The 20792-nt window shown below is 49.1% G+C and overlaps 1 protein-coding gene across 2 annotated transcripts in view; it reads left to right on the forward strand.

The window, feature by feature from the left end:
* LOC146784326 (poly(ADP-ribose) glycohydrolase-like) overlaps nucleotides 1-20792 on the forward strand; it is an 868511-nt gene that overhangs the window by 630812 nt on the left and 216907 nt on the right. For both annotated transcript variants that reach the window (XM_085636068.1, XM_085636067.1), the window contains exon 11: nucleotides 5995-6142. In XM_085636068.1, the coding sequence (XP_085492194.1) occupies nucleotides 5995-6142 (148 nt within the window). The remainder of the gene's footprint in view (nucleotides 1-5994; nucleotides 6143-20792) is intronic.

The raw sequence follows: 20792 nt of genomic DNA on the forward strand, positions 1-20792 counted from the left end.
CCAAAGACGTCATCTGTTGTTTTTCATTTACTCTTTATTGTTTTTTCAAAAATTCCCAGCACACGATTTTGCCGCCACGTGTTTAGTCTATTCTTACACTTTTTTAAGGCTGGAAAAAGTAAACATCATATATTCAGTAATCTAATCCCTGATAAGTTTGTGACCTGTCAAAAAGTGTTTGTGTGTGGAGACTTTTTTCAGGAAGGGTAAGTTTTTTTGCGAGTTACTTTATGTTGCGGGGATATCAGGAACAACATATCACATCCCTGTGTGCCATGCCCACAACCTACACTGCCCTGGCATACATCAGCCACTCCTCTAGCTGGGTGCCCTATGCCAGTGGTGTGGGCACAGGAGCATGAGCCCTGTGCCCCTACAGTACCCAGGTCCATTTCTGGGCACTGTAAGTGCAGTGCTGCCATTTAAGAGTACATGGTGCTGAGAGCTCGTCAAACACGAACTCCACAGCACCATAATGGCACCACTGAAGACTGAAGTTTGGTATCAAACTTCTCAGCACATTAAACCCGCACTGATGCCAGTGTGGGATTTAATGTACAAAGCACTACAGAGGGCATCTTAGAGATGCCCCCTGAAACCTAACCTACAATTCACGTCTGGTCTGAGAGGCTGCCACACATCAGACATGTTGCTGGACCCCTGGGTGGAGAGCCCCCGCTCTCCTGGGCCTGCAACAATGCACATCCTGGGCGAGGTGCTAGGTCTCCTCCCCCAGGATGGACAGGGGGAAGCTTCAAAGGCATGCAGCCTCTGTGAGCTTCTCCAGGCCACTTGCTGTACCCAGCAAACTGGCCCCCACCAGTTCTAACCCCCACTCCGGCGGGAAGACTGGCCGGAAACCCCAAATAAGGACAGGGGATGTGCCAGCCCCACCCCTCAGGTGGGGGAGGCGAGGTGAAGCACATCTCCGGGCGCTCGCCATCTTGAAGATGGGAGGCCCTGCCCAATCAGGACAAGGCTACTGCCCCCCTCCCACAGGAGAGTGGCAGGATATGGGGGGTACCCACCCCAGGGCAGGGACCCTTTGGTCCCTGCCCTTTACCTACCTGTAACACCCCTAAATCTAGTATTTAGAGCCACCCTGAACCTTCCTTTTCCAGATTCCGAAAAAGCAAAGGAGAGCAAGAAGGAAGAAGACCCGCCGTGCAGCTGCTTAGAAGAGGAAGACACCAACTGCTTTGGCCCCAGCCCTACTGGCCTGTCGACCCTCGAACCTGCTCCTGTTAAATCCTGGCGCCTCTTGTGGCCAGCATCCTCACAAACCCCGGAGGACCTGGCTACCTTGTGACTCTGAGCATCTGGGACTCCCATGAGCAGTGGCTCTGCACAAAGCAAGTTTCTAACCCCTGGCATCAGCCCGAAACCGCAAACCCTGCACACTCTGCACCCGGCAAGCCTGGCCTGTGCCGGAGTGGACAAAGACCCCGAGGACGTCCCCCCGGCGACTGTGACCCCGAATCTGACACCCAAGGACTCACCTCGACCCTCCTGACGACGCCTGCAGCCTCAGAACCAGGGACCCCCCCCAAACCGCGATCAACAGAGGGTAAGATTTCCCGACAACAAAAGGCACCCCGGCGCCCTGTGGCCCCCTGGGCCCGACTCCTGGGTACCTACCTATCCTCCAACTACCGAACTTACTTCTCAAAGTGGTGGTGGCACCTGAAGCCTCTTCGTCCCCGAGCTTGCAGCCTTTGTTCATCCTGGAGCTTTCCCATTGAAATCCATTGAGCGCCCGAAGGCTCAAAAGCACCCTGCACCCAGCCGCCCGAGTGGCCCTGGCAGTGTAACTTCTACTCCTACCTACTTCCCCATTTGCCCTGAGCAAGTGACCAGGAGCCCAGCTCCCACAGCCGCGTGGCCTGCTAGTCAGCAGCCACCAACCAAGGCCCCCCTGCCTCCCATAGGATAACTTGGGCCTCACTCACTCTGCACCCGGCCGCCCCAGTGCCGCTGAGGGTGTAACAACTGTAACAACCTGACCCTGGGAGACCCCCGAGTCTATGCCCAGGACCTTAACTCTGCCAGTCGAGTACTTACCCAAAAGCTGATAACCCAATTTTCTTCCATAGGGTAACATTGACTGGTTTCTTCTGAAATTTCTTCTAAGTGTGGAGTTTCTAAAACTTAAAATATTCACCTAAAATCACCCGAGTAACGAAAACGGAAATACTCACCTGCTATTAGGAGAGATCCCAGTGCTGGATCTTGGTGCCCAGCACTAACCCTGAAAAGTACTCACAACCGTACTTACCAATAACCCAATTTTCTTCCATAGGAAATCATTGACTGTTTTTCTGTGAAATTTCTTCTAAGTGTCGATTTTTGCAAACTACAAATATTCTTTAAAAATCATACAAACTGTGAAAACTTAATTACTTACCTGTTTTTGATAGAGGTCCCAGTACTGAGCCTAGGAGCCCCAGCCCTATATTACAATAGTTGCGAGAACATACTTTACCTGTAACTTGAATTTTCTCCCACAGGGAATCATTGACTGTTTTTCTATGAAATTTCCTCTGTCAACTTTTAAAATAGCAAAATATTGCCTAAAAATCACAACAGTAACTAAAACGAATTTACTCACTTGTTTCCAAGACCTGTCCCAGGACTGAATCTAGGATCCAGTCCTGGAATTAGAAAAGTAATCCTGAAAGTAATATATTGCAAATAACTTAAAATTCACATTGAGTTCAATGTAATATTGTGTTTGAAATTGTGTTGGCTATTGCAACAACCTGTAACTAAAAGTATTTAACTAAAGACTCTCATTCTGAGAAAGTATATTTTGATACCTATTGTTGGTTCTAAAATAAAACAACCATATATTTTTTATACAAACCATTGGCCTAGAGTTCAGTTCTTGAGTGTGTGAGACCATTTGCTGACTGGGTGTGTACAACAAATGCTTTACACTGTCCTTTCATCCTGCCTTACTGCTCGACCAAGCTACCACTTTAGAGAGTATGGTTATATCTAACTTTAACCTCTGCCAAACCTCTGGGGACTGTGGACTCTGAACACATTGTACCTATTTTGGAACAGTATATACAGAGCCACTTTCGCACACCCTCCTACTACGAAGTCAGTTTGTTGAAACTGTTGGTCCAAATTTGTTGTCTGGTGAGGGAGCAAACCGGTTGACCGGTTACAGGCAAGAATGTCTGCTGCCCTTTTGTTCGAATTATCTTTGACCATGCATGGCATTGCTGGGGGCACTGTTAAGGGTTATTTACCAGCCCATTGTCCTTTCTCTTTTTTACTGATAAAATACCCATTATTAAAATCACCCATTGTAAAGGCTTTCATATGTTTCAACCCACTCCCTACATTATGCCACAGTGGGACCTCAATTTGGTCTTAAAACATTTTGATTTATTCTTTCTTTAAGCGTCTTCATAGTTGTACTCTGAGACTTTTGCCCTTAAAAACCGAGTTTCTCAGTGCGGTCACTTCTGCACTTCATGTCAGTGAGCTGCAGGCTGTGTAACTTTAGCTGCTGCATATTACCTTCATCCCTGACAAGCTGGTCATTATGACTTGTGCATCCTTTCTTCTGAAAGGGGTGCAACTTTTCCATGGGAGGTAGACCATCATGCTCCCTGCCTTTTAACCACCACATCCCAGGAGGATCAGCTATACCGATTTTACCATGTTGTGCTTCTGGTTATCACGTTGATAGGACTAAGGGGTGCAATGTGGATGATCAGCGGTTTGCTGAGTCCACTAGTGTGAAGAAAGAAAAGAATATCCAGAAATTGACCTTATCTCAATAGATTGTTCTTTGCACTTAGCTGTGTCATGCCTTGAGCAAAAAGGACCCTCTTGTGGGCCATAGAACATCTTCTAGCAGGGTGAATGCCATAACCAGTTTACCAGGCAGCCTCACAGTCACCTGTCCATACTTTCACCCTCCAATACTGCATTGATTTACAAGTCTGCAGAGAGGACTATTTTGCCCGCTCTATACTTCAGGACTTCCTGGTGTAAAAGTCCACTTCTCAGCCCACTGCCTCGGTGTGGGGTATTACTTAGGTACTGATTGAACAAGATGATCCATCTGTGGTTAGAAGTATACATCAGAACAGTAACTTAAAGTACATTTGGAAACTGTCTTTCTGATTGATACCCTACAGAACTGTAAATTGCTCACTGTCTGCCCTCATCTCTGTTCTGTGAGGTAAAGTTTTGGGAATTAAGGAAATCCCAAGTTAGTCACCAACCACTAATTGAAACCAAGTCTGTCAGCTATGCTCCCTGACTGAGGTACGAAAAGAAATACAAAAATTACTGAGATCAGTGCAAATTGCTGGTGTCTGTGTCATGTGTCATGCACTCTATCATCATATCTGGATAGGTAAAGCCATCAGGATGGCACCACCAGTTAGTGCACAGCAACTATTGCGAGAGTTTTTGGATACAGTGTGGCACCTGCAAAGTTGTGGTTAGAAAGTGTTTCTGAAGATAAGTAGCTTGTTCATTAAACCTAGAATTTTGAAAAGTATATGGACTGGGCATGAGTGCAAATAAAAACCTACTGGTTCAAGGCATATGAGCTGTAGATCATATGCTTTAGCATAGATCGCTATCTGGTGTTGGGTCCGGATGTTTGCACTTTGTTTTTGTTCGAAGAAGTCTTGTAGTCATGAGGTAGGTGATAGTGTGCATGGGCATCAACTCCATCCTTAGATTGTTTTTTTCCGTGATTGGGTTCAGATGTGTAGGGCTGCGCTTCGGTTCGGTACTGTTTTCGGACCCCTTTGACACGCAATCCACTATCCTCGATGGTATTCTTATCGATTGCGGATCCTCATTCGACACACATCGTCTTACTCGAGGCAGGCTGTTGTACCTACCCGTGCCGACTGCGCTAGCAGTCGATGGAAAGGACTCCATTCAAGCTATGGCACGGGTGTCGTGCTAAATTTTCATGCAGGGACTTGCACGAAGTGTGCAACCTCTGCTTATCCTAGGAACACGACGCGAAGGACTGCGACACGTGACGATCATTCCGATCGAAAAAGGCACTTCGTGATCGTCGGGCTCGACGCCACGAGATGCAACATCAGAGCGACTTTGTTACGGAAATCTTCTGAGAAGATTCCAATATCCAACACCAGCTCAAAGGCCAGAGGAAGAAGAGCAGATCTCCGTGTCCTAGGCCGACTCTGACATGGAAGAAGACGAAGGCATCACTGTGGGTCAGCGTACCCTGAGTACAGATCCTCCTGTGCACATTCACCATGAGACAAAGGCTCCGGTCCCTCCTTCGCCCTCGGGTTCAGGTCGGCACTGACAAAAGGTTTGGCAGCTCTATATGCCAAGAACAGATGCATACTAGGTAAGTAGCATTTTCCTTTTGTATGAAATGTCCTATAAAATAAAACCACACTTCGTCAAGAAACTCATAGTAGAAACTACTGTAAACCACAAAGTTAATTTACTGCGAGTGGCTGCAGCCCAACTTCCCAAACAGCCCTTGTTGTGCTAGCAGGGAATCCATCATACATGGGCTGATAGATCACCAAATAATATTTGAATTCAGCGTCCCCACTTACAGGAGTCTGCTCATCCTTTTTAGGAAGATAATAAAATTCCTAATGCTTCTTGCATCCTCTGCCACAGAAGCTCTCCTAGAGATCCGAAAACCTTGGTGGATGGGGATTTGCAGTTTGCTTCTTTGTAACTTGTTTTTCATTAAAGTGCGATTGCTTCAAGGCATCCTTCGACATTGAAACCTGACTTTTGAAAAATCTGTTTATCTCTAGCTACTATTGTCTTCGACCCTCTGTTTTACACTCCCTATAGTTTGTTATGTTTCTTTTGTGTGTTCCATAATGGCCAGGCATATCCGGGGATTTGCTTCCTTGTGCACTCTTTAGAAAAACAAACAAAAAAGAAATAAACACTCCTGTCAATACTTCATGTCTTACACAAGTGTATTTTCATGCATCTTTGCATTCCTGTGTGTAGGTGGATTTTGCCAGCCCAATAGTCGGAGGGGGTGTGCTGGGCTCTGGTTTGGTCCAGGAGGAAATCCGTTTTCTTATCAACACTGAGCTGATCGTGAGCCGTCTTTTCACTGAAAAATTAGACAACGACGAGTGTCTCCTAATCACAGGTACTAAGGCAGTGTAAATTCTGGAGCTATCTGTACTTGCTTGCAAATTCTTCTCTGGAACCCAATACCATTGTTTATGCTTCCACCTCGGTGAATAGCACAGGCTCTTATGTGCCTGGTCAATTATCAGTTAGCTTAGCTCATCTACTCCTATCCCAAGTGTTGTCTTCTTATCGATCAAGTTTCAACTGAGGTGCAAAAATGTCAGTGACCTGTAACTATTGTTTTGAAGCATGAATTGGCTATAGGTTTGCATTCCTGCTATCCAGTGCTTTATCCAGACAACTTCACAATTGAAAAATCTCCCCTTCGATTTCAATTCACAGGCATATCTACATGCAGGCTATATGTGTAGGCCTTTGTTTAAACACTGGTGAACTACAATCCTGCCCCTCCACCCATGTGTACACCTGCTATGAGTGGACCTGGTTGGAGATACCTTGCACTGGAGCAGGCATAGTTCCTTGTCTGTGTGTTTTACAGCGTGAATCCATTTCTGGATTCACATGCTGTGCATCATTCCGCAATCTAATTGTTTTTTAGTTTTTTTTCTGTTTTGGTCGCAGTCGACCACTATTTGGTGCCAGGTACGTCCCCTTAGTGACGTCAGATGGTATCCTGGAGGTCGACGTGCGTGGTGGCCATCTTCAGATTATTTTTTCTGTCGTTGGGTCTGGAAGCAAGACGGGAAGCTCCAAAGAAAGTGTTGAATTTTGCCCAAAAACTTCAAAAAGGAAGAAGACTACCAAAGAAATATCATCGATCATCGATGTCTTAGCCGTAGGCAGGACTAGAGGACCACTCCGGTCCACAAATGGCGAGGTAGGGGCCATGGAGAATACCCCCTTCAGGTTCTGCCCCAAGTGCCACTACAAGTACGCTCAACGCCACCCGCACGACGTCTGCAACCTCTGCCTGCCCGAAGACCACCAGGACAAGGACTGTGAGGCCTGCGCTGTGTTCCTGCCAAAGACGCGAAGGACACGCCAAAATCAAAGATAGGCCCACTACGCCACAATGTTGCAGACAATGAAGAAAACCTCCCTGAGACCCCTGGGTTTCTCTAACGATGAGGAAGAACATGGAGCACCAGCAGAGTCGACGCACAAGGGGTCGGATGTCGAGGTCCTAGAGGAGTCTGATGTCGAGGTCCTAGAGGGGGACTCCAAAAAAATCCATGCCATGAAGAAGGCGAAGGTTCCGAAAAAGAAGACTGAGAAGGTAAGACACCATAATGATCCGTCGGAACCTAAGGGCCACGAACATAAGGCACACAAGGCAGCCCCAACGCCGAGCAAAAAGGCGATCAAAGGTCAGCAGCGATTGAAAGAACCCACAGAGCCCAACCAAAGGTTACTGAGGAGGGAAAATCTCAGAAGACGCTGAAACGACATCGAACCCGCAAAAAAGGGCCCTACACCACCGAAGACTAATGGCAACGTCGGGAAGAAGAGACAATCTCTGGCCACCGACGCCGAGAGGGCCCCCGAGGTCGAAAAGAAAAGGAGAAGACTAGAGGAGGAAATGGCAGCGCTCCTACAAAAGAAGAAAGACTTCGATGCCTCACTGAAGGATTTTCGAATCCCAAAGACACCGGCTGCCGAACCAGAGAACGTTGATGCCGAAGAGGCAGAAATCGTCGAAGGAGAGGAAGAAGGTATCTTCGACTCCCCTCCAACACCAGAACCTCGAGGCGAAGATCCCAAGGAATACGAAGACATACCTGAAAAGGAGGAAAACTACAAAAATTTAGAGGATGAATGGAACGACCTCGACACCAAGAGCCCAGAACAAGAGATTTGCAGTTACCCTTCGTAAGCTTCACCTCCAGATGACATTGCTTTCTATAATAACATTATTAAAAGGGCAGCCAATCAATTTGGTGTACCCTTAGAGGAAGAAAAAGGGGACACATGCTTCTTGTTAGAAACCCTGGCACCAGCAACAAAAGGAACGCAATACCTTCCAATGCTGCCCAGTATTCTGGATCAAGGCAAAGAAGCCTTCAAGGAACCAGCCTCAAGCAAAGGGGTAACCCCCAGAGTGGAGAAAAAATATAAACCATCCTCTAAGGACCCTAAATATATTCAGGGAAGTACAATACCTGACTCAATTATTGTCACTACAGCCAGGAGGAGAGCAAATGCAGTCTCCAACACCAGGCCTCCACCAGAAAAAGAAAGTGAGAGAATGGATATGGTGGGAAGAAGGATAGAAAAGGAGGCAGGAACACAATGGCGTATTGCCAACTAAAATTTCCTACTGAATAGATATGGCCACCAACAGTGGGATGACATAGAGGAGTTGTTGAACAAACTCCCTCAGGAGGACGGAAAGAGGGCAAAATCGATTGTTCAGGAAGGGAAAAATGTGGCAAACACTTGTCTAAAGTCAGCTCTAGATGCAGCAGACACTGCTAGTAGGCAGATGTGCACAGGAACCATCCTAAGAAGACATGCGTGGCTCAGAATTTCATGCTTTAAACAGACCATTCAATGGAGAAGCTCTGGCAAAGTGGTTGATGAATCCCTTCAACAAATAAAAAAGGATAACAAAACAGCAAGGGCAATGGGGGCCCTGCAGCAAAGAGGTTCTTTTAAAAGAGGGGAATTCAATAATAGAAAACCCACAGGCTGGGGCTCCTTTGGCCAAGTACAACAGATGGCACTACAAACTCAAGGGTAGAACCCAGGTCAACAAATGGGTCAGCAGTCAAGCTACCAAAGTTGGCAACAACAACCGAAGCAGCCCATTCGAGGAAGAGGCAAGGGCAGAGGAAGAGGCCAATCCTTTAGAGGAAGAGGAAATGGCTCTAACTGACTCCAACACAAAAAGGGACCCACACAAAACACCAGTGGGGGGAAGGATATCCTTATTCCACAGACGATGGGAAAGGATAACAACAGACAATTGGATTTTAAATTTGGCAAAATGTGGGTATTGCATAGAACTAAAAAATACCACCTGCTAACCCGCCAAAAGAAAGAAAATTAATGCGATCAGAACAAACACTGCTAAACTCAGAGATCAAGGAACTATGCCTAAAACGGGCAATAGAAAAAGTACCAAAACACGAATGGTTCACAGGAAACTACTCCCGATATTTCCTAATACCCAAACAGGATCACTTAAGATTCATCAACAACTAACACAACGTTTCAAAATGTGTACCCTCCAAGAAATAATCCCACAGATTCAAAAGGTCGATTACTTGGCAACAATAGACCTCAAGGACGCCTACTTACATATCCCCCATGAACAAAATACACAGGAAGTACCTAAGATTCTGTAGTAGGGGATCTCTGTGATAGTCATAATCTAGTGAATAGTCCCGCCCATGTGCGCGGACCCCGGAGCAATAAAAATAATCTCTTAAGGTGTCAAATCATGCAGACCTGCATCCACCTTTAAGAGAGAATTTAATTTAAAGACAGATAATGCAGCCTATACCCACAGGCTACACTGTCCAGTACTTCAACTAGAATTCCACCAACATCCACAAACAGCACTGCCTGTCCAGCTTTTCTCCACACAGGAAAAAACCCTGCCTCTACCAGCAAAAGCCTCTGGAATGATAGAGAGGAAGGAATGGACAGACAAGCCCCATAGGCTGCCATTATGTGGCTGAGAACAGGATACTGTGCCTTTAAGAAAACTTTCCAGATTTCCAGAACTTTCCCAGTATCCCAGAATGCACAGCAGGTCCCTTCTACCTTCAGTTCTTTTTTCCGGCTCCTGCTAGCAGGACCCTGGAGCATTAGCTCTTCCTTTTTTGAGCTTTTATTCATTTTTAGTGATTTTTTTTCTGGATTTTGAAGTTTCACTCGACGTCTTTGGCCTTTTTCTACATTCTGCTGTGGTTTTTTAGCAGAATTTCTGCAGTTTTCTTGTCTCTATACAATCTGGCAAGGGCTTTGACTGCGGTAGGAAATAAAGGCCACAGCTGAAGCTCACAGAGTTTGTCTTCTGTGCTTGCCTGTGTCTTATGTCTTTGATACCTGTCTAGGCATCTTCTTCAGCCTCTGGGTAAGGAGAGGGTATCTCCTCTACCACGTCCCATGCTGTGGCCACGGGGGCTTTCCCCAGTAGGAACGCGACTGTAAAACTACGCGATTCCGGTCAGCATCGAGGACGGTGACGTCGAGAGCAGGTATGACACCGAATGCTCTCCGTCGCCCCAAGAAAAAGCCCACGTCAAGGAGTGACGTCGAGGGCTTGACGTCGATGCTTGACGTCGATGCTTGACGTCGAGGCGTGACGTCGAGGCGTGACGTCGAGGCGTGACGTCGACGCATGACGTCGATGCTTTGACGTCGACGTCGATGCATGACGTCGACGCATGACGTCGACGCTTGACGTCGATGCTATGACGTCGACGTCGATGCGACGCTTGACGACGTCGATGCTTGACGTCGACGGCGATGCTTGACGTCGACGCTTGACGTCGACGGCGATGCTTGACGTCGATGGCGACGGCGATGCTTGACGTCGACGGCGATGCTTGACGTCGATGCGACGCTTGACGTCGATGCGATGCTTGGCGTCGACTGTGATGCGATGCTTGGCGTCGACGCGATGCTTGACGTCGAGGCGCAGTGATGCTTGACGTCGAGGCGCAGTGATGCTTGACGTCGAGGCAATGCTCGGCGTCGAGGCGCAGTGATGCTCGGCGTCGAGGCGCCGTGAAGTGAGGGTCGACACCGCTGTGGTGGTGACGTCGCAGTGATGGTGATGTCATGGGGAGGTCCCGTTCTGGACCTCGCTCCGTAGTGAGCCTATCATCATAGGCGGGGACTTCGTTTTCCCGGCAACGTCGACTCTCGACGCTGAGCTGGGGTTGGACGCCGAGGAACCCTTCGGAGTCGGGGGCTACTTACACGTGGTCCGCTCAGAAGCGAGGGACTTTGGTCCCTTCGCTTAGTTGGGAGTGTCTGCGTACCGGCTCACCATCTAGGTCGCCTCCTGCTCCGCCCCCACGGGTGATACCACGGGGATGCCGCAGAATTCTCTCCGGTTCATCTCCCATTCTCCGAGGGGCCTGTGGCTCCTCAGCCGGCATCGGTCCCATGGACTCCGCTGTCTTCCATAAGGTCCCGTCGTCACCGTTATGGAAGGTCTCGGGTCAGGCATGCCAGGGATGCATCTTACGTGAGTAGGGAGAGGGGCTCTCCTGCTCTTACGAATTTCTCCCTTAGCGGGTTGTTCACGGGTGTGTGGTACTTGACTTCCAGTAAAGGAAGTTTCGTATGCTGTCACCGGCCAGTAGATTCTGGCTTCGGAGCGGCCTGTATAGTTGACATAAGTGATGCGTAAGACTCTACAGATGAAACCTCTTGCTGGGCCGTTGTGATAAATCCCTGTGTGAGGTCCTTCCCCAAAGGGTGGATCTCCCGCCCAGAGACAGGGATAGTCTAGAGGGCATGATGGTTGCGGATATCTTCTTCGGCTCTGCAGCAGATATTTCGCTTCAGGCGAAACCTGGGCATCGCCATGGTTTTGTTCTACGGCGACATACTTGTCTTCGTCTGACATCTCTGAAGCCTGCGGCACAGCAGGGTGTTTCTAATCTCCCGTTCTCTGCCGCAACTCTTGTGCTCCCATGCGGATAGCGAGGTGGCCCGCATGAAGGCCGAGGCAGAGGCTTTGAAGGCTGTAGGTTGGGAGGGGCATGGAGAACGGCTTAAGGCCGCCTGCCCTCTCCAGCGGCGTTATGCCCCCCAGATTTTGTTTCTGCGGTCTCGGGCCGCCATTGAATCATTCAGGTGCTGAATGTCGTGCGACTCTTCCAGTTCTCCTCCAGCCCCTCCAACTCAATCGCGCTAGATGCGCGAGTTGTAGAAGGAGGCCACCACCCTCTTCCAGTAAAGGAAGATAGGATCGGCTCCTCGGGGACAGAATGGAATGGGATGGTACTCGCTGTTCCTTCTAGTGTGCAAGGGAGACATGACCGAGTTTGGACCCGTGTTCGGCGTGCGACAAGCCGACTCGTGGGGTCAAAGAGTAATAAATTCCGGTGGAGGTCCCTGCATTAGATTTCCCCTCAGCTTCATCAGGGAGACGTACTATGCGCATTAGATCTGGAGGCCACAGATTCTCACGTACCCCTGGCGGGGAAATTTTCGCGAGTTCCTGCTTTTCGCAGTGGGCAACGACCATTATCATTGCGTTGTGCCTCCTTTCGGCCTGAAGCCAACACCTCGGAATGTTCCATACGCAAGGACGTAGTGGCTGCGCATATGAGAGTAACAGTGTCTTTGTCTATCCGTTTCTGGACGACTGGTTGATCGAGGCAGCTACTTTCAGGTAGCGCGCCTGCATTTCACTCGGACTTTCTCTCTCTTACTTCGTTTGGGCCTCCGCACCAACCTCACGAGGTCTGTCTTGGCTCAACGACTGTGTGTCCTTCGGAGGGGAGACACTCTTCGATCCTTCGGAAGGCTCGAGTTCTCATAATCATGCCCTCCCCAACGGTGGGGCCGGTCTCTCTTCTGACGATTGGTTGATCAAGGCAAACTCCTTCTCGGAAGCACAAGCGCACTTCCAGAAGACGTGCGTTCTCTTGAACAAGCTGGGGTTGCACGTCGACGTGTCCAAGTCTGTCCCGACGCCGGTCCAGTGCATACGGTACGTGGGGGCCTCCTTCTCTACGCTGTCAGTAAGCGTGTCTCCTTCGGAGGAGGGACGATTGTCACTCCTTCGGAAGACTCAGGCCCTTATGACCGCTCCATCGACAACAGTGAGGAAGGTGTCTTCGCTGCTGGGATCGATGGCATCATGTATCTTCCTCACACACGGCTACACATGAGGCCACTGCTGGAGGGCTTGGAGGATCAGTGGGATCAGAGGACAGGTTCTTGGGACGACAAGATACGGCTGTCGCTACATGCTCTTCAGTCTCTGAAGTGGTGGTGTTCGGCGGAAAACCTCCTCAGGGGGTTCCCTGCCACAAGGTCATTCCCACGAAAAGTGTTGTGACGGATGCGTCTCTCCAAGGCTTGGGAGCGCATTCCGGGGACTTGCAGATTCAGGGAACGTGGTCCCCGTTGGAGTCGACGTACCACATCAATTTCCTGGAACTCAGAGCTGTCTTCCTGGCACTGAAGGCCTTCCTGCCGTCTTTCCAGACCAACTCGCTGCTGATACAGACGGGCAATACAACCACTATGTATTACCTCAACAAGCAGGGGGGGTCGAGATCGCGTACTCTGTCGCAGGAGGCGCAGGCGATCTGGCACTGGCTTCTGGCCCGAGGGCTGACAATTACGGCCACGCATCTGCCAGGGGTGCAGAATGCTCAGGCGGAAGCACTGAGCAGGCTGCTTCAGGAAAACCACGAATGGGTCATAAACGACGAAGTACTAGGAGAAGTCTTCGCAAGGTGGGGGACTCCAGACGTAGATCTGTTCGCCACCGCCGAAAACAGCAAATGCCGAGACTTCGCATCCAGGTACTACCAGCGGGGGACGCTGGGGAATGCGCTATGGATCGATTGGTCGAACAGCTTTCTGTACGCTTTTCCACCCATTCCCCTGATTCCGGCAGTGCTCATCAAGCTGTTCCAGTCCAGGGCGCGGATGATCCGGATCACCCCGGAATGGCCCAGACAGTGGTGGTTCACGGACCTACTTCACCGGTCTCTCCTTCCTCGCATACGGTTGCCGTGCAGGCCGGACCTTCTCACGAAGTTCGGGGGGCGGATGGTGCACCCCAACCTCTCGTCTTTGAGTTTGGCGGCATGGCTCCTGAAATAGTGCAATATGGCCATCTGAATCTGCCAGAAGATTGTATGGACATACTGAAGGAGTCTAAACGGCCTTCCACTAGGACGTCTTATGCCTATCAGTGGAAGAGGTTCTGTATCTGGTGTAAGTCCAAGAACTTTGATCCTACGACATGTAAGGAAGATGTCATCCTTCCGTACCTTTTGCATTTGGCGCAGTCTGGCCTTAATTTCCATTCCATTAAGGTTTATCTGGCTGCTTTGACTGCTTACAGGCAATGCCCTTCACAGACTTCCTTCTTTCAGATCCCTGTGGTCAAGGATTTTTTGGAAGGCTTGAAGAAAGTGTTTCCTCCTGTCAGACTTCCCTCGCCTTCCTGGGACTTGAATGTGGTGCTGTCCAGACTGATGAAGGAGCCTTTTGAACCCGTTCACAAGGCTTCATTGCAGCGCCTATCCTGGAAGGCGGCGTTCCTAGTGGCCGTTATATCGGCCCGCAGGGTGAGTGAACTTCAGGCATTATGTTGTCAAGAACCTTATACTGTATTTCATGCTGCTAAGGTTGTGATGCGTACTCACCCTGAAATTTCTTCCTAAGTTTATCTCTGATTTTCATGTCAACCAGACCATAACTTTGCCTACGTTCTTTCAGAATCCCTCTTCGCCAGCGGAAAGGTCTCTCCATTCCCTGGATGTTCGGAGGGTGTTGAAATTTTATCTGGATAAGACCAAGGATATTCGTAGGTCAAACCAATTGTTTGTTAATTATGGATCAGTCAGGACCGGTCTCGCGACCTCTAAGCAGTCCATTTCTCGGTGGATTGTGTCCTGCATACAATTGTGTTATCAAAAGGCTAATAAGACCTTAGGGGGTAAACCTAAGGCTCATTCCACCAGGGGCAAAGCGGCCACGACTGCTTTGCTGCGTAATGTTCCGATTGCAGAAATATGCAAGGCGGCCACTTGGAAGTCGGTCCATACCTTTGCTGCACATTACTGTCTGGACGTGGATGCCAGGGCAGATGCTCAGGTTGGGCAGGCTTCGCTGCGAAATCTGTTCGCACAGTAGTGGTATTGTCTTGTTTCTTCTCCACCGCCGTTGTTGTATGGGGATGGGCTTGCCATTCTATTCACTAGATTATGACTATACACAGAGATCCCCTACTACAGAAGGAGTAATTTCTTTTCTGTAACTCCAGTTCTGTAGTAGGGGTATCTCTGTGATAGTCATAAGCGCCCGCCCTCCTCCCCGGTGGAGAGATAATTCTTCATGTGAGGAATGCTACAGGTCTGGCGTGCTACGCCTTCAAAAAGAACTGAAGGTAGAAGGGACCTGCTGTGCATTCTGGGATAGTGGGAAAGTTCTGGAAATCTGGAAAGTTTTCTTAAAGGCACAGTATCCTGTTCTCAGCCACATAATGGCAGCCTATGGGGCTTGTCTGTCCATTCCTTCCTCTCTATCATTCCAGAGGCTTTTGCTGGTAGAGGCAGGGTTTTTTCCTGTGTGGAGAAAAGCTGGACAGGCAGTGCTGTTTGTGGTTGTTGGTGGAATTCTAGTTGAGGTACTGGACAGTGTAGCCTGTGGATATAGGCTGCATTATCTGTCTTTAAATTAAATTCTCTCTTAAAGGTGGATTCACGTCTGCATGATTTGACACCTTAAGAGATTTATTTTATTGCTCCGGGGTCCGCGCACATGGGCGGGACTATTCACTAGATTATGATTATCACAGAGATACCCCTACTACAGAACTGGAGTTACAGAAAAGAAACTACTCCTTCCTGCACAACGGAACTCACTACCAAGTCAAAGTACTTCCGTTCAGAATAAAATCAGCTCCACAGGTGTAAACAAAATGTCTAGCTGCAGTGGCAGCACACCTGAGATGAAAAAAAACCCACATCTACCCCTACCTATTCGACTGTCTCATAAGGGGGCATTCAAAACAAACATGTCACCATCATGTTTAAAACACAATCAAGATGCTACTAACACTGGGTTTCTCAATAAACCACAAAAAATCTTGCGACAACACCAGAAAGAGAAAAATCCTTCCTGGGAGAACGATTAAATACAGCGAAAGTGAAGACATACCCAACAGAAGCCAGAATACAAGCAATCCATCAAGAAACAGCCCTCTACCAGAAGGGTCAGTCTCAGACAGTGAGCAAGGTCATGAAACTAATGGGCATAATGGCATCATGCATCCCTCTTATCCCTCACGCTCGCCTACACATGTGCCCATTTCAAGAATGGCTAACCAACAGCTGGTCCCAGGCCACAGGAAGTTTGGAGGATCTAGTGGTTGTTACGCAAAGGGTGCAATCAGAAATACAATGGTGGGCATCCAACAACATAGCACAGGGGAGATCTTTTATGGTCCCAACTCCATCTGTGACAGTCACCACGGATGCATCCCACAACGGTTGGGGAGGGCATTGCAACCAGCTGAAAGTTCATGGTCAATGGAATGAACGAAATTCCACAAAGCACATTGTGGCAGTGTGAGAAACAACAGGATGCTTGGGTTTGCTTTGAATGTTTTTATTTCTGGGTATTAAGTCAGTTCACGTTTTGTTTCTGGGGTTTCAGTTGGTTCACTTGACTTGCTCCAGACATGAGACCTTCTGTACAGGCTCCTTCTTCTTCTTGGGACCTCTCTTGGTCCTCGATGAGGGTGGGGGAAGGAAAATACAAAACAAGAAAGGGTGAGGAGGGTCTCTGCGCCTCAGTTTATTTAGGGAGAATGGAGTGAGGGGGTCAGCTAGCCATCAGTTCCACCACCAGTGTTTCCATGCGTTATACGGGCGCCCCGCTCTAGGGTAGTCCGAACCTCTGGGCTTCTCTCCGCTTATCAGGAGCTAATGACCGCCCCCGCCCTTACTCTCGGAGGACCTTTCCATCCCTCTGGGATCCCTTAAAAGATAGCCTTGTAACCGTGCACGTACCTCTGACAACCACGTTCCTCCTTGAACATTGCGGCCTATGTCGTGATACCGTATCGGGTCCGGTTTCCTCTCTGCTGTCACTCTCGGGGAATGGGCTCTCACACGCCGGGGTTTGCTCAGGGATGTCTCCCGTTTCTCCCTTCTTTCAGCGTCTTCTTCTTGCTGACTCAGCGAGTCGAGCGCGCCGTTCGTCTCCGGCATCCAGTTACTTCCTCCTTCGTCAGCAGCAGCGCGGTCTATCAAGGCAGTCGGGTGAGATTGCTCGCTATTGATTGGCCCACGTGACAGGATTATGTTTTGGTCGTTGTAACCCCAGAAGTCAGTGTAGGCAACCGAGATGGCGTGGTTACGTCTACTGGGATCATGTATGGGGGAGAGATACATGAGAGGGGAGACCTAAGGGGGGAATGAGTCTTCACCCTCGCGCCTCAGACAGTGGACCAACTAAGCAGACAAAACAACTGCTCCCACGAATGGGAGTTGAAACAGAAAACAGTACAATACCTGTTGAACATCTGAGGAACACCAGTGATAGACCTGTTTGCAACAGTGCAGAACAAAAAAAGCCAGCCCTTTGCCTCGAGGTTTCCACCCCACCGATCAAAGGGAAATGTACTTTCAATCAATTGATCACAGACATTTGCTTACGCCTTTCCACCAATACCCCTGATGCAAAGAGTGTCATAAAAAGCAAAAGTCCCGCGAACAAATATGATTCTCATTGCCCTTCAATGGTCAAGGCAAACATGGTACTCAACCCTCCTAAACTAGCCAGAGGAGAAATTATCAAGATCAAAGCAGAAAAGGACCTGCTGACAATGCAACAGGGCCAGATATTTCACCTAGAGCCAGTGATGCTACACCTAGCAGCTTGGGGCCTGAATACATAGAATTTGGGCACCTCAATCTGACTCTGTGAACCATGGAAATTCTAAAAGAGGCAAGGAAACAGTCAACAAGAAAATGCTATACAGCAAAATGGAAGCGATATACCACATGGTGCACCGCTAATATGACAAGCAGTTCAATCAACACACAAGAAACCGTTATTACATACCTTACTGTGACGGAGTGCCAGTTGTTGACCGGTTGGGAGACGAGGATCCGATACATTCCCACGTTACCTTTCCCCCTCCTTTTTTTGCAGTCATCTTCTACTTCGAAGGTGCTGTGGGTCTTTAAGGATCTGAGCGTTCGAGACTCTAGCCACGCCCATCAACCAGGAAGTTGGAGTTCCATTGGAGGAATCGGCCCGACCTCCAACGTCATAACGGGGGCCAGTGGAAATCCTCAGGGAAGAACCCGACCGGACGAGGGAAAAGCTGGAACAGCTGACGACTCCTCCGCCTGCTGTGACACCGGACGCCAGAATTCTAGGACGAGAAGCAGACGAGGGGCACACGAGAGAGACAGAGCTCTCCACAGCAAAAGGGGCGCCGGACCCGAATCGGCACTGCGATACAGCCAGCCACGCTCCTGGAGGAGCATGGCTACACCAGATACGTGCTCGTCTCCGGGCCGTGTTCTCCAAAGGTGCCGAGGGCGGGAGGCCGACTCTCGGGGAGGAGGGAGGCACGCAAACATCCCACTAAAACAATTGAGGCTGACAAAGTGTTTGTTCCTTCTCCTCTATCAACCACGGGTGACTGATTGTGGTGTACTCGCTTTTGTTCTCCCCTCACTACCCCTCCTACTTCTCCTGGGACATTAGATAGATGTACTGATGGAGATATTCTTTCCCTTTTTTTTTTTCTCCTGATTTGCCTTCCCGATTCCTCTACGGCAATACCGAGTGATACGAAGATCCAGAACCGGAACACCCACTCATAAAAACAACACTGACGGAAGTGGCTACCATATTTGTTGATTCTCCTTTTTGCCCACATCTTTCGTTGTGCATTATACAGTCTCAATAAAGATCCCCTGGAGTACATAACCTGCCGTATCTGTTCCTTGTCTGGTCCACATTTGGTGGAGAATGCAGGCAATCTAGCTCCATTGTCAGTATGGAGAACCTATTGCAACAATTAATCACGGGGCAACAAAAACTAGAATGGGCCATTGAGAAACAGATGACGGCAGCCCAAGCCGACCATGAACTCTTTAAAGACTCAATGAATCAGAAGGTCGAATGTATCCATAAAGTCGCCCTCAACCAATTTCAACTCGCTGCCCAGGTCCAAAACCGCGCCGGGGGACAACCCAACAACCCCCATGTCGACTTACAGAAATACCTTCCAGGAGAGGACCCCGACGTCTTCCTGACCAACTTTGAGCGAGCTGCAAGGGCCTGTGGGTGGCCTGTAGACAAATGGCCTTTCTTCCTGGCCCCCTTACTTAGCGGAGAAGCACAGGCCGCCTACCAAGTGGCCAACCCCACGGGAACACCCCACATGCTGAAATAAAAAACATAATTCTGGATCACCTAGGTGTAGATCCCGAGGCCTATCTTATTCGTTTCCGAAAAGAGAAGGGAGCACCGGGAGATAATCCCAAGACCCTGATTTTTTTAACTCAAGGCGGCTGCCGATAAATGGCTCAAACCCCAGGAACGGAGTAAAGAGGAAATCATGGAACTGATTTACCTGGAGCAGTTCTTAGAGTCCCTCCCATGTCCCACACAACGATGGCTGAAACAACATTCCTATCTAACAGCCTCCCAAACCGTGGATATGGCCACCACGTTCGCCTGAGCACAACCTTGTTCCTTACCATTAGACAGTAACAAGCAACGCCTCTACACCCCCTCTCAAAGAATCGAGAAAAAGGGCCCAAGACCTGTACCAGAAACACCTTGTCCCCGCTTCCGGCCCTAGACCCCAACATCAAAGGGGCCACAATGCTTTGACTGTGGGGAGTGGGGACATATCGCCCGGTTCTACCCTCTTAAAAAACCGATAGTGGAACTTATGGATGTTAGCTGTATCCCACGCGCTGTCCTGTATACGGAGGAGATTGGACCCTGTTTTTATGTGAGTGTGCAGGTGAACAGAAAGCCAGTAAAAGCCTTACTTGACTCGGGGTGCTGACAGTCGGTTGTCAGGGAATCCCTGGTGTCCTCTTTGCTTCCAAGTACCCTCAAACCTGTACCCATAAGGTGGGTTCATGGGGATGTCCGACCTTATCCTGTTATAGATCTCCCCATCCTGGTTCCAGGGGAAAAAAAACTCCAGGCTAGACTGGGGGTGCTACCATATCTCCCAGAGGACTTGATATTAGGGCTAGACAACCCGCTATTCATACAATTACTTAGGAAAAAACTGCAAGACCCCAACCCAATGCCCCAAGAGCAGGTTACCCTCTTCACGCAAGCACCTTGGCTCTCTGATCGAAGTTTCTGCTATTCTCAGGAGCATGACCCCACCCTGCAACACGCCTGGGCCCAAGCCAAACAAGCTCATACCGGCCAGACCATAGCTTACCCTCTATTTCATGTTACAAATGGTGTCCTCTACAGAAAAGAAAATGGCAAGGCATCCCCACAGTTACTGGTTCCCCAGGCCTTTCGAGACCAGTTGCTATTTTTTGCACACACCCACCGGACATAGGGGTACAGAAAAGACAAAACAGATGATCCTCCGAAATTTTTATTGGCCTGGCGTATATTCCCAGGTCTCCAAATATTGTCAAGAATGCGAGGTCTGTCAACGGAAAAACTCCTACCGACCTCCTCCTGTTCCCCTTCAGCCCCTCCCTATTGTAGGGAACCTATTCGAACGTGTTGGGATGGACCTGATAGGTTCCCTCCCGCGTACAAAAAAAGGCAACCTATATGCATTCGTCATCGTAGATTATGCCACACGCTATCCCGTGGCTTTTCCCCTGAGTGCACCCACGACCACTAATATCAGCGACCGCCTTGTTGAACTATTCTCGCGTGTCGGTTTTCCCAAAGAGATACTTACCGACTCCCTTTGTCTCCCGGTTAATGTCCCAAGTATGTCAATCTCTCGATATCTCCCACATAAAGACCTCTGTGTA

The sequence above is a fragment of the Triturus cristatus genome, chromosome 11 (genome assembly GCF_964204655.1).
Source record: "Triturus cristatus chromosome 11, aTriCri1.1, whole genome shotgun sequence".
Taxonomy (NCBI): domain Eukaryota; kingdom Metazoa; phylum Chordata; class Amphibia; order Caudata; family Salamandridae; genus Triturus; species Triturus cristatus.